Source organism: Diadema antillarum, unplaced genomic scaffold (assembly GCF_040938485.1).
Source record: "Diadema antillarum isolate AM-2024a unplaced genomic scaffold, OU_Dant_1.0 seq00000460_RagTag, whole genome shotgun sequence".
In the NCBI taxonomy this organism is placed as follows: Eukaryota; Metazoa; Echinodermata; class Echinoidea; order Diadematoida; family Diadematidae; genus Diadema; species Diadema antillarum.
In genome coordinates this window covers 440,000-454,725 of record NW_027271431.1, presented here as the reverse complement: position 1 = coordinate 454,725, position 14,726 = coordinate 440,000, and the positions used below count along the sequence as shown (strand labels likewise).

The following is a 14,726-nucleotide window of genomic DNA, read 5'->3' as shown; positions in this document are numbered from 1 at the left end:
TACATCTACTTCTACTACTACTACCGATACTTATACTACTACTACCACTACTTATGCTACTACTACTCCATCTACTACTACTACTACTACTACCACTAATTATACTACATTGTACTACTACTACTACTACTACTACTACTACTACTACTACTGTTACTACTACAACCACTACTTATACTACTACAACCACTACTTATACTACTACTATTACTACTACTACTACTCTACTGTTACTACTAGTACTACCACTACTACTGCTGCTGCTGCTGCTGCTACTACTACTACTACTACTACCACTACTACTACTACTGCTGCTGCTGCTGCTGTTGCTACTATTACTTGTCATGAACATGCATTACTTGTGCAAAGAGGGTGTGGCCTGTTGGGCCCACGTTGTAGAAGAAGACGGATCGAGAGTGGGGGCCCTGGCGCTCAAGGTGAGGGGAGAAATCAAGTTCTGTTGTTACTTAAAGGGGGTGGCTAGTAACCGATCAGTGGGAATCAGTGGGAATGCTGAGGGATGATTGTTCCAATCCTTGTGGGATTCATGTAAGAGTACATCGTATATCTACTGATATACTGTTGTGTGAAAATTATTTGCTTCAGAACGGTCTCATATTCAAGTAATGTGCAGATTAATGCCCCGTCACTGACCAGGCACGCTAACCTGGAAACATCAAACTGCGCATTACTTGAATATGAGACCATTCTGAAGCAAAGAATTTTCACACAACAATAGATGTATAATGTACTCTTAAAAGAATCTCACAAGGATTGGAACAATCTCCCCCAGCATTCCCACTGATTCCCACTGATCAGTTACTAGCCATCCCCTTTAAGAAACTTGGAAACTTACTTTGAAACTTTCGCAATACAACATACGCAATACTCTCATTTAGCTACGCAACTGCACACTTGTTATAGCTTTGAATACAGACACATCGTACAAGGTTCTCCGCTCGCGAGCAAAGTACTCGTATGTGGAAGTGATATTTTCTCATTCAACTCACGACAATTCGCTGAAGAATGTCACCTGTCTAATATTTCGAAGACTCTTGTGTCTATTTCGTCGTATTCCAGAAATCATGCATTGATACTACAAATATCATCTGTTCTGACAAGTGTAGTAGACAAAAAAAATTAATAATAAAAAAAAACTCATGTGACGATGTTTGCTTGATTCCATTCACGCTCTATTTCCTTCCACAATCCTTCATAGAAACATGATAATTATCAAAAGGGAGAAAAATAGAAACCTTATTGTAATTTGAATACACTAGCACGCTGAGAGTCTATTGGGCAGTAATGCAATCGGCTTTCGCCAATACTACGTTTTGGACTTATCTTTTTATTTGATTTCGTTGTTTTCCTTTTTCGGGGGGAGGAACATGAAATGTTCCTATGACAGATGCATTCGTGTTTGTAAGACGTAGTCGTGTCTCTGATTGCCTAGCGCTACTCGCATCTCAACTGTCGTCTCAACTGCAACTAATACAGAGATATGCATGTCTTTACCTGAAAAGTTACTTCACAGGGATGAGTGCTTTCACGCTGTTTGCACTTACAAACCACGAATACATCACACACACACACACGCACTCAAACACAGACACAATACATTTGCACACAGACAAACGTCAGCGCGCTTTCAGGCGCCAAAGTCTACCCAAGTGAAGTATAATCTAAATGGTAGTAGACAAGTTGTTAGATGGAGAAACACCTTGGCGTGTTTCGAGCAAACTAATAATCCTGACGTTGTGTGAGTGTCGACGCGAACCAACCGGTAAAATTGAGTTTGCGTTGTATTCACCGTTTTTTCTTCTTTGCTTTCTCTTTCTATCTTTCTATCTCTCCCTCTCTCTCTCTCTCTCCTTTTCTCTCGTTCTTTCCCTCTGCCTCTTTGTGAATCGTTCCGTTTTGTCTGTGTGCCCAGTACTTCTGAGCATTTTTTTCGGGGAGGGGGGGGGGGGGGTCGGTAAGAAGTCTTTACTCTCAAACTGACTGAGACACTCAGTTTAACGATAAAGTGTAATTGAACGATGTTGTGTATCTGACGGCCCGTCCGGGTCGCATAGACCCGAATGGGAGTGATAACGAGATTACTTTCCGTATTTTGATATCTCACCTATTTTCAGCATTGTCTGCAGCTTCCTATCATTATTATTATTACTATTATTATTATCATTATTATTATTATTATTATTATTATTATTATTATTATTATTATTATTATCATTGTTATTGTTATTACTATTATTATCATTATTACTATTATTACCTATTCGACCAAGTAAAGAATATAGGATACATATCATAAACATTACAAACGTAACAAAAACCAGAATGAACATTACAAAGGAGTACACTGTACTGTACACATTACGCAAAATGAAAATGAAATAAATGGAGACAACATGAGGGTCAGGGCTTACAAAAGTAAAGACATTTACTATTGCCCGTAGGCATGTGAACCCACACATGTTGCCCCTAAGAAACATTAAACAATCATTCAAAACTTTAAAAAAAATCATCCAACCCCTGATCTCCACCCCTTAACGCCATGGTCCACATCAAACTTCTGTAAGTATATTTTCTCTGCTGTAAATACGGAAGAGATTGTATTAGGGTTTTTGTGGAAAGTATTATAAATAAATATTTTTGCGTTACTGGATTTTTGTTGGAAAAATAAATAGCATAAGAAGCTGCATTGTTATAATGAAAGTACTTTCGGATAGGCACCACTTGCCAGTGCGGTACCAGCAGGATAAATGGGCACGCAGATAGGCTTAAAAATGCAGTATTGACAATTTAGTGTCCTTGGTTCACTTGTTTGGCTGTTGCGCTATCTTTGCTCCAGAATCCCAAGGACAAGTCCGGCAGAAGAACCTTTCATCCTTGACAGCAGAGTGATATATCCATAAATGCATAATTGAATCGATATGGGTATGAATAAAGATTTTCTTTTTAAACACCCACCACGGACCACCTCCACGACCACACAGCGACAGACGTCCTCCTAACTTCGGAGCGATGAGGGTAACACCACGGAGATGCATGGTGACACAGTGCCGTCGCCTCTCGTGGTCACCTTTGATGTCATTTTCAGCTCCACCACAATCAATCTCCTGGATCATTTCTTCTTGAAAGTTTAATCTCGAGAGAAATAAGGATTGGACAAAGGAAACAGGGAAGAAATGGAGAAAGGGGGAGACGGAGAGAAGGCGAGAGGGAGAGGAGAAACCCATTGAACCGTTTCTTCTCAATCCACAAGGGACCTCCCGCTCTTTTGGCGTCGTCCCCTCTTACCGCTAGGCCTCAGAATCCCCCGCAATTCCTGCATGTTCTCATCTTCTTCGGGAGCCGAGCTACTAAACATACTCCCTTCTTTTTTCTTTCTTTCTTTCTTTCTTCTTCTTCTTCTTTTTGTGCACCTTCGCTCTTCTTTACTCAGAGAAAAACAAATAAGTGGTATCCCTGGGGGAAAACCTCTTCGTGACAATTTCTTTCTTTCAGCTCGAAATCTTCTGGAGAATGTTTTAATCAATAATGGCAAAGAAAAAAATACAAAGCCATTCCTGTCTTATTCGCCCTCCCATCTGGAAATGTGTGCACACCTTTTCGCTCGTCCCTTTCGCATCGCTTGCTTTCTCTCTTAACGGTGAATTTTTTGTTTTAATGCGTTCTGTAAAAATGTTTCAATCGCCTCCAGTTACGTGGCGCACATTCAGGAGACCGACCCCAATTTTGGAGATGGTGAAATGATGGAGACGTAACGCTTCGGGAGATGTATACATCTATATGCATGCATATATATATATATATATATATATATATATATATATACCATACTCAACATTAATTTTTTCTTCCCGTAGCCCGTCCACCAAATATTTTCAAGTTTATTCGTAGTGGCCGACAATTAGATTTTGGTAGACCGAAGGAAAAATAAAGAAAAACATTAGGAACTAGACTTGGAATTTGTCAAGACTGACAAATTAGGTGATCCGATTTGTTTTAATCGATGATTCGAGTCCTGATCGCAATAGGCATGACCATATAGGTTTCATCTGTGTTTAGAGACATTGGCCGTGTAATGTTTGGATTCCCAATTAGAAAAGAGAGTCAGGTCTGCCATCTTTGGTACCAAATTCGGTATACACTATAACGAAGATACAGAATGAAGTATATTTGACCATTGACCCAACTTTGCACAGCCAAGATGGCATCTGAGCAAAAAGTGGTTATTTTGTGAAATGATTCTTGTAACATGGTCTTTGCGTGTGGAAAATATGGGAAAGATAGGACATGTATTCACCAAGATACAGGTTGAAACATTTATGACCTTTGACCCTAATTTACATACCCAAGATGGTGTCTGATCAAGTAGTTGTTATTTTATGAAATAATGTACGTGACATGAACTAAACATGTGCAAAATATGGGCGTGATAGGGGCTGATTTTCTTGACTTATTGCAAAGAAAGTTGCAGAAAGAAAGAAATATCTCAATACATCGAAGATAAGTTTGATTTCAACCAAGTTTTTTGATGTGATCTCGGCATCTTATGAAAAATTGTAGAAATATTAACGATAGCCCAAAGTCTCAGCTACAACATATTAAAATCTGGGAGAAATTCACCGAAGAGTAAGTGAACTAGTGCTCAATAAAGACCGTCATGTCAATTTTCATTTCCAGAAAAATTCCCTCCCATAGAGATAACACGTAAACTGGTTAAATTTGACAAGGTTACATTATATCTATTTTCACGAGGTGAAGACATCATCCGATTAAAACTTTGATTGAACCAAACTTAAAGAGTATTACATTGGCTACAACATACTAAAATCTGGAAGAAATTCACCGAAGGGTAATTGAGCTAGTCGTTGATAAAGACAATCATGTCAATTTTCACATCTAGAAAAATTCCCTCCCATAGAGATAACACGTCATAATGAAGATAAAGAAAGAAGTACATATGACCTTTGACCCTACTTTGCACAGACAAGATGGCGTCTGAGCAAAAAGTAGTTATTTTGTGAAATGATCCTTGTAACATGGTCTTTACGTGTGCAAAATATGGGAAAGATGAGACATGTATTCACCAAGATACAGGATGAAACATTTTTGACCTTTGACCCTAATTTACATACCCAAGAAGGTGCCCGATCAAGTAGTTGTTATTTTATGAAATAATGTACGTGACATAAACTAAACATGTGCAAAATATTGGGCTGATAGAGCTTGTTTTTCTTGAGTTATTGCAAAGAAAGTTGCAGAAAGAAAGGAATATGAAAATACATGGAAGATAAGCTTTAATTTCAACCAAGTTTTTGGGCATGATGCCGACTCCGTATGAAAAAACGAAGGGCACACTTACGATAGCCCAAAGTCTCAGCTACAACATACTAAAATATGGGAGAAATTCACCGAAGCATAAGTGAGCTAGTGCTCGATAAAGATAGTCATGTCAGTTTTCATTTCCAGAAAAACTGCACTCCCATAGAGATAACACGTAAACTGGTCAAATTTAACAATGTTACATTTAATCCCTTTTTACGAGGTGATGCCGTCATCTAATCAAATTGTTGTTATTATATATCTGAAAGACCATTTAATAAGCTACAACATATTGAAATTTCAACGAAAATCAACTAAAGAATAAGTGAGATATGCTTGAATGAACTTGAAATTTGATGACGTCATTTTGAAAATTTACTTTTTTTACTTTATTAAGAAATTTGATACCTTTTAATCATTTTTTCAGCATTGCCACCCCATGAAATAACATGTACAACTCATCAGCTTTCAGAATATGTAAAGAAAATGGGGGGTCACCGTCCATCCTGACGAGTAAAATTGGATTTAAAATTGGTAGTTTTTTGGCATTGTTGCACTGTATATCGCCATTGACGCGCGCGCGGAATTTCAACTTTGACGGGCCCGTATGACGTCATATTGAGTCCGATTGACTTGAAACTTGGTAGAAATATTCCTTGATCTTTCAGGTATCGGATCAAAGTGAAAAAACGGGAAATTTCTATTGCATATGAGCTGTGCGTGCGTATATGCGCGCGCGCGTACGCGTCCGTCCAATTTTTTCAATTTTTCAAAAAATGCTCCAAATGGTCTGAAACGTGTGCAAAAAAAATTTGAGCTCGATTTGAGCATACAAATATTTAAACGCGCGCGTACGCGCACTTTTTAATAATAGATTTAAATTTTGATAATATGAGTAGAATGCGCTTGACTTGAAATATATGTGACGTAAATTTCATTGAAAAATTCCATTCCATTAATGAGATATGATTGAGAATGTGTTTTCATATAATGACGTCATAGTGACGTCACGGTCGACTGATCACTTTGATTTTAGTTCGATTGCCGTCTTTGGGAGACGATACATATATGGTTTAAGTTTGAAATTGATAGGAAGAGGACTTTCTGAGCTAATCGATACACAACTTTTGGGGAGAAATAAGAAGAAAAAGAAGAAGAAGAAAGAATCCGTACAAAAACAGAAGGTGATCCGAGAGGATACTCGGATCACCTAATAAAGTCATTTGATAAAAGTTTAAACTAGTAGGATAGATCATGATAATTACATAAATATTTGCAGGTATATGACAATGTGCTTCAAATACCAGCTGCTGCGACTAAAACGTTAGAAGGAGCAACAACAACAACAACAACAAAATGAAATAATTCAACTAAACATCAAAATTATTATAAACCGTGATAATTTTGTGTGCACTGGCAGGTATGTTAATGCAATCAACAGTTTGTAATTCTGTCGCGTTGTATTTCATCCTTTTCTTACAGGCTCGTATCCTCGGCTGGCCTTGACGTTCAGGATCAAGCGGAACGTTGGCTTTTTCTTCCTCCAAACGTATCTGCCCTCCATCCTCCTCGTCATGCTATCATGGGTGTCATTCTGGATCAACCACGAAGCCACATCAGCCAGAGTATCTCTAGGTGGGCCTCCATCACTCAATACAACAACAACAAAGATAGCATAAAAACAAACAAACAAACATACAAACAAACAAACGAACAATAAATCCAAGTTGTTATATTTATTTATTTCTTCTTTTTTTGTTTCGTTTCTATATAAGCTGTTTCTTTTTACTAGAGAAAGTGATTACATTGCAAAACTTTGTTCTCCTGCAAGTGGGCGAGAAAGCGAAGATATGTATATTGTTGATGTCGCCAATGAGCAATTTCGCCAACAGTGTGATGTTCTTGCGCCTTTTGAGATAATTGACAAGTAGTCATTTTTCACCCATATTGCCCTCCTTGTCGTGGCTTGTACTAGAGATTGACGTCCATCTATTTTTATGTAATCGTGATTGTCTCGATTAACGTGTGGTTACAAACGGATGTTCGTGATGTATGCATGAAATCTGAACTGTCCAAGGATATGAAAAGTTAATGTATTATGTACAAGAAGGAAATAGGGGCGCCTCGTGTTCAAAGACGCCATTTTCTCTTGGGTTTTGCTGTTGTTTTGTGCATTTCTGCTGTCACAGTAATGTGTCTCTGTCAAAGTCACCATAATGCAGACACACGCATGTAGAGTTCTGGGTGTCCCGAGTATTACGCCATGAGAATTTTGTGCATACTGCTAGTGAAGCAATGCGGAGTGGGTTAAGGACACTTTAAGCTGTGGTGATTTGCTGCTCTCCACAGTGTATGTGCGTCAGATCGAACTCGCTGTGCCCCGCAGGTAGGAGTCTACATTGATGAGTAAAGCCGTGCCCAGGTGTGCGGGTATCAGGCATGCATGTACTATCGACTGGGAGAGTTGAATGCTCACACTTGGCCTACAGCAAGACGCATTACCCGCCACCATGATTCACATTTCTGACGTTCGTGGCGCCCTGGAGACCCACGCTAACCAGCGGAGTGATATCTAAAACGAGAAGTTACTGCCCTTGGTCATCCATTCTGAAGAGTGGTGCTTCAGCTTCTGCCGATATATGTAAATGAAATATCAGTCATCATTTAAGTGCGCACTGCCTGTATTATATCTTTCTGAGGGTGCCTTTGTTGCTGGAAGCATTTCATGTATGTAGAAAAGAAGAGAAATCGATATCGCAAAATGTCATGTGCGTTTGAGCACCCCCTCCCCCTACACGTGCTTCTTTTCTCACGATATACTGCAACGTTCTGTCAATTTGCAGTTTAAAACCTGGGCCTTTTCTGCCTCATGGCATTAATATGCGTCACGTGTCGAACAAAACCTTACAGGTCTAGTGAAAAAAAAATGGTTGCTGATCACGAAGCCACTTAAGGCCCTGTTGTGTGTGCTGTTTTATTCATCTGCTCATTCGCTTATTTTTCTCGTGAATTTCTCAGATTCATCCTCGAACCGAGAGAGAAAAGAAGTGCCATCCGGTTATCGTCGAGTCTTCTCAGTGTTTGAACAAATGATTCAATAACTTCACGCACTCAGCAACCAACACATTGGTGGAAGTTAGCACGGTGTTGGAGAGAGGGTATGGAGCCGTATAGGGCAGCTACCAACAGAGCATTCGAGTGATACGTAGAGCGGGGTATTGTATCAGAATCAATAAGGAACTCATTCGCACCGCGGACACGTATATCAGATGGTATCGTTGCAAACTGCCCGAGCTGCCTTTGTCGTGAAAACATCTTCTCGTTCAGGAACGTGAGATAAATTCTTGCCAGACTCCAAACACTAATTGAGAATTTAGACGTCATGGCTTAGGAAGAAAAAGGGAGAGGGAGAGAGACAGAAAGGGACACATAGGGACAGAGGAAAAGAGTAAGGGGATATGGAAAGAAAGCTTCGAAGAGTTGTTCGATCAAGCAAAACATCGATCTGAGAAAACGGCGATCACTTTCAAAAGAACAGAAATCAGCAAAACTAGAAAGATCTATCTTGCCGTCGGGCCGGGTGAGACCGATCACACGTACAATGTCGAATGATTGAACGAGGGTGTATCTTTGAGCTCAGGTGGGCCGCTGTTGACGCAGCACAACACGGCCCAAGGACTAGACGCATCTCAAATGCATCTCAAATCTACTTACTGACACACCCCGCAATAATCTAACTCCCCACCTGTGTAGGTGTCTTGCTATTGGTGACGAAAAATTATATGGTTTCACGGGTTTTTCCTTTACATGTCTTGGTCTTGGTGCGCACATTATCCAAAGGCCTCATACCAAAACTTATTTACTCGGCCATTCTGATGTGACATTAGGGGCATGATTTGGACACACACTATTATGGATTGTACCATTGTGACGTCAGTCTAAACGAAACGCACATGAAGAATGCACTTCTTTCGAGAGGTCCCTTGTTACTACTCTCTGTCTCGCTGCCCTGCATCATTATGCTCCCAAATGCAAGCGAGAGAAGAGGGCATCGGAATCTAACATGTGTTCTACCGTTTGCTCTAAGCGTTTTTGGTCGATGTTCTCATGTTAAGGAAGCCGTACGTTCACAGTCCATACCGATGGAGAGCTATCATTGATTGCTGCCGAACACATCGGCATCTCTCGCACGTTCCGAGCCGGATTGTTGACCGTTCCTCGGTGCGGATCGCTGTTGACAATTGTCAGCCGGCGAAATGTCAGACCTACCAAAAAAGAACAAAATAGAAAATAAAACAAGAGGGAGGGAAGGCAGATAGGGAGAGAAAGAGAGAGTGAGGCAGACAGACAGACAGACAGAAAGACAGACAGACAGACAGACACAGGAGAGAGGAAAGAGAGGCAGAGATAGAGAGGAAGGGAACGGTGAGGATAGCGAAAGTGTGAAGTGGACTCTCGGTCTCGAGTCCCTCCCCAGACAGACAAGATGTCGGTCTGAGAAACTGTCAGTCAGACACGAATGGCTGCTGCTACTCTTTTCTGTCTTCTTCCTTCCTCTTCCACCCCTTCTCCTACTCTTTCTCCCCCTTCATGTCTTTCTCCTTCTCCATCTGCCTCTATGCCTTCTGCCTCCTCGTTTCTTTTTCTTTCTTTCTTCTTGTTTCTCTTTGCTTACCCTCACATGCCTCCTCTTCCCCTTTTTCCTCCTCCTCCTCCTCCTCCTCCATACCTTAATCTGCCTCCATTCCCCCTTCATCATCCTGCTCCCCTCTTCTCCCCCTCTTCCTTCTCCACCCCACCTCATCTTCCATATTTCTTTCTCTTCCTCCATACCCTCACCTGCCTCATCATCATCTACCTCCTCCTCCTCTGCCCCACCATCTCTTCTTCCTTCACCTCCTCCCCTCATCTTCAATGATTTTTTTTTTCTTCCAGGTAACCCCATGTGCCTCCATCCCTACGCCTCCTCCTATCGTACTCATCCTCCTGGTTTCTCTCCTGCTTCATATTACTCTTCCACCTCATCTCTTCCTCATCTTTCTTGTATTTTTTCTCCTCAATGACGTCACGTTCCTCTTCCTCCTCCTACCAACCCAGGCCTCCTTGTTTCTTGCCCACCTCGTCTTCCTCTTCCTCCTCCTTAATCCCTTCTCTACCTCCTTGTTCATTTTTCATTCTCATCTCCTCATCCGTCTCTTCTTCCACATTCGTCTCTTATCCTCCGCCTTCTCCCCTCCTCCTGCCCCCCTTCCTCTCCCCCTTCCTTCTCCCCTTCATTTCTCAGCCTCCTGGTGTCTCTCTCCTCCTTCCCTCAGTAAGACCTGAACACACTGGGTTATCCGGTTTTTGCATAGCTATCACTCTATCTGTATATTAATTGTCAGTAATTCTATATCACTATCTTCCATTGAATTTTCATTCCCATCGTGTACCCTAATACTTTTCTTCTCTCATGATTATGTCTTATGTTTCTCCCTTTCTTTCCCCCACACATTCACACAGTCTTCATCTACCATGCTTTACCTTCTTCCTCTCCCTGCCCCCCCCCCCTTCCCGACTTTGCTTTCTTTGTAATCCCCTGGCACTGTTTTCTTCCAATAAATTTCATCTGAAGTCATAATAATCAAATCTGTGGATTTAGTCCTATCAAAACCCCGTACACATCAACACCATGTCGTGATTGATCGGCCTTGATTATGTTTAAAATCTCCCTTGTTGCCTCGATGGGATTATAGGAATTCAGGATGAAGGGCCAGGTCAAACCTGACAAGTCTTGAAAGGGTGACTACGGGATCATGGAGTAAGGGGTGGGGTGGGGTTGTGTGTGTATTGGTATTGGTGGTGCGGTGTATGAACCATTTCTTCACGCACCTGTTCAATTCTTGGACGGGAAATTGAAGCAATGTTGAAAAGGAAATAAGTAGACCCTGAGGGGGTGAGCTATTCAGGGTTTTACATTTCCCCCATCTTATTCTCACTCCTCCCCCACCCCCCTTCCGCTTTCTTTCTTCTCTATTTGAAGACAAGTTAAGCCACCCAAACATAACGATATTTACGTGTCTTGATTAGATACGCTTCTGGTTTACGTAAGTTGCTTCTTCGCATGAGAGATCAGCGTTCGAAATTGGGAGGAAAATTCTCGCCAAGACATGTGCGAAAAACCCGTTTACTGGCCATCGGCAATTCGATTTTTCTCCAGAAAGTTCGTCATCAAAAACTCAACGTGCCTCCTGTTTACAACAGCATTTCTCTCTTCGGAGATCACACCGCACGATTCGACAGTGTCAGCCACAGTCAAACGGACAAAATCAACAAAAATGTCTGAAAGTCAAATATTTGAACAATCATTAAAGATCAACTTTCCTAATGATTATTTTCCAACACCGAGTTGCATTATTGTTGTGATCGATATTGTTATGATCATTAGTAGTAATGATAACAGTATTAGTCATTATCATTATCATTGTTATTATTATTATTATTATTATTATTATTATTATTATTATTATTATTATTATTATTATTATTATTATTATTATCATCATCATCATCATCATCGTCATCATTTAATTTATCAGTCATTTTATTTAGAGGATAGACGTCTGTTATTATATAATTATCTTAGTGTTGCCAGGTACAGCCATTTATACACCTGGGTCGACAGGGACATGGTGTGTAGAAACATCTTGTGCGATTACGTAGCACTTGATGGGATTCGAACTCGGAACCTCCGAGACAAAGACAAGAGGCTAACCCGCTCTGCCACAGTGCTAAATCGAGAAAGATCCTGATGTGAGTGTTTGGGTGTTTGTTGGAAGGGGGGGGGGGTAATGTCTGATTTCAATGGATCTACTTACCGTTCGTTGTGCCTTTTCTTAAGAAAAAAACCCAGAAAGACAATTTACGTAGAAAAATCCTAGCCACGGGGGTTTCCATCTTGTTAAGAATTAACAACGACCATTTTGCCGTCTCTCTACACCCACGACCTAACCTCTCTCCCCTGCAGGAATTACCACCGTGCTGACAATGACAACGATAAGCACCAGTGTCCGCCAGTCACTTCCCCGCATCTCCTACGTTAAATCCATCGACATCTACGTCATCACATGCTACTCCTTCGTCTTCGCCGCCCTGGTCGAGTACGCCATCGTCAACTTCAACTACTGGTCGGAGCAGAAGAAGAAGGTGAAGGAGGCGCACGGTATCAAGAACCATCGACCGCCGCCCAGCAGCAAACAGCAGTCCGATGTGCGATACGGCCAGGTATTTGACTAAATCATGGTCCTACTAACTAATTAATGCTTTTTCTTCCTTTCCTGTTGATTTTGTTAATGCCTCTGCTGCTGCTGCTGCTGTTGTTGTTGTTGTTGTTTTGTACACTCGTGGTTAGAACTTTGATCACAACCTTACAGGCTGACAACAGCTCTAGTATGGGGAAAACGCTGTTGATTTTCAGGTTTACATTCTATACACTTTCATACGATGATTCAAATTAGCGAGATTGTCTATGTTGTCGTTTGCGCATGCGCGGCAGTGGTACTTAAAAAAGATGGTGCAGGTTGGTTAGGATGAACTAGGTAGGTCAAATTTTGGGTCATGTTACCTCTGGTTCCATCAAAGTGCACTGAATGGTTATGCTCTTAGTCATCCGCATTCGGGGGATGGCGATTAACTAAACGCACAACGTGTTCTACAAATTCAGTCATACTGCTAAATTCAATAAGAAACCTCCAACATGATCTGATTCATCCAATTTACACTAAGCCAAAGTAATTGGATTTCGTTGGATGGACTCTACCCCCACCTCATTTTCTTTCAAGAGCGGGGATAAAGATATCAAACAAGATGACGGACTGTCTGGAAAGAAACAACAACAACTGCACCGTTAAAAAGCAAAATAAAAATTTGCTCTTGTGTACGTTTGTTTGTTAGCTACTTGCAAGCATGTGTACAAATGTGGTTGTTTTTTTGTGCGTGTGTATCAATGGAGAGCAAAGGGAAAGAGAAAGAGGGTGATACTGAGAGAGAGAGGCGTATCTTGTCACGTGATCCTTGGATAGAGAAGGGGAAAAAAATAAGCATGCGGTGTGTGAGCGCGTGTGTGTGTCTCCAGGGAGGCTCATTGTGTTTATTCGTACTCTCTTTCATTATCTTCCTTTGATTTTCACAGTTACAATTTAACCCCCAGGTGGCGCTCCGGCTCTCGCAGCTCGACTCGGAGGACGACATCGACGACGAAGTGAAGAACAGCATCGGAATGGACGCCATCAACGGCAGTGAGAGAGACATACGCGGACATCGGCGCACGTCGCTCACATACCGGCCCCAGCATCGTTCCAATTCGCACAGTCAGCGCAACAACAACTCGTACGGTCGCTACTCGAACGTGCATCCGAACCTTCGGCGGCGGAAAAAGAAGCCGAAGAGACTCCGAGTTCTGCCGAAGATTCAAGATGTGAACACCGTGGACCGAGTGGCGCGCATCATATTTCCAAGTGGCTTTTTACTTTTTAACGTATTATACTGGGTAGGCTATCTGTACGTTTTGAGGAATAAGAATCACCATGAATAGTTATCAAATACTTGCTACAATTATCGTACTTAAATGCCATGCATTATGTAGTGATCTTTATTTTAGCTCATAGAAAAGACATACTAATCACAATATCATAACATAGAAACAAGTAAACGTAGTTTCATTTTGTTTTATATAAAAAAAAGTTACCTAAACGCCATAGTCTGGTAATTTGATTAGAGTATGATTTTTTTTTTCTTTTTTCTTTTTTTTTTTGCCGGTCAGATTATAGCAAAGACGTGACATTTTATAATGGACCGTTTATGATGAGAGCAGGAACAAAGAAAAACATACTTTTTTGTTCTTATTTGGTATCGTGAGGTACGTGTGATGTGTGTTTGTGTGTATGACTATGAAAGATATAGAGAAAGAGAGAAAGAGAGAAAAAGTTTATGTGTTTGTATACATAATTATGTGTGTGCGTGTTGGGAATAGAACTGGATATACTCGATATATCAATGCAAAAATATATACATTGTAAATGTATCAAAACTACTTCATATATAGCCACACGTGAGGTTCAACTCTGCTTATCAAACTCCACATGGATAAACGTCTTCGAATCACTTATGCGCAATAACGATCGATGCACGAATACGATGTACGACGTACAGTGAGTGTAACCATGCTGTGATGATAATATACAGACGATTATTCCTACTTCTAATCTCATTATGATGTCATTTGTATGACAAAAATAGAACGGAGGTGAACAGGTGTGTTTTTTGACTAAAAAGAAAAACAACCAAACAATGATACATATTGTACTGGAATATACTATGATATATTTGATCATGTCTTACCAACCGAGTAA

The 14,726-nt window shown here is 40.8% G+C and overlaps 1 protein-coding gene across 1 annotated transcript in view; it reads left to right on the top strand.

Moving 5' to 3' along the window:
- The window catches only part of LOC139733015 (gamma-aminobutyric acid receptor subunit beta-3-like), a 78,622-nt gene extending 64,687 nt beyond the window's left edge, over window positions 1–13,935 (top strand). Inside the window, exons 7-9 of the mRNA XM_071643858.1 lie at window positions 6,820–6,972; window positions 12,344–12,600; window positions 13,508–13,935. Coding sequence (XP_071499959.1) covers window positions 6,820–6,972; window positions 12,344–12,600; window positions 13,508–13,909 — 812 coding nt within the window. The 3' untranslated portion in view covers window positions 13,910–13,935. The remainder of the gene's footprint in view (window positions 1–6,819; window positions 6,973–12,343; window positions 12,601–13,507) is intronic.
- Window positions 13,936–14,726: the final 791 nt, after the last annotated feature.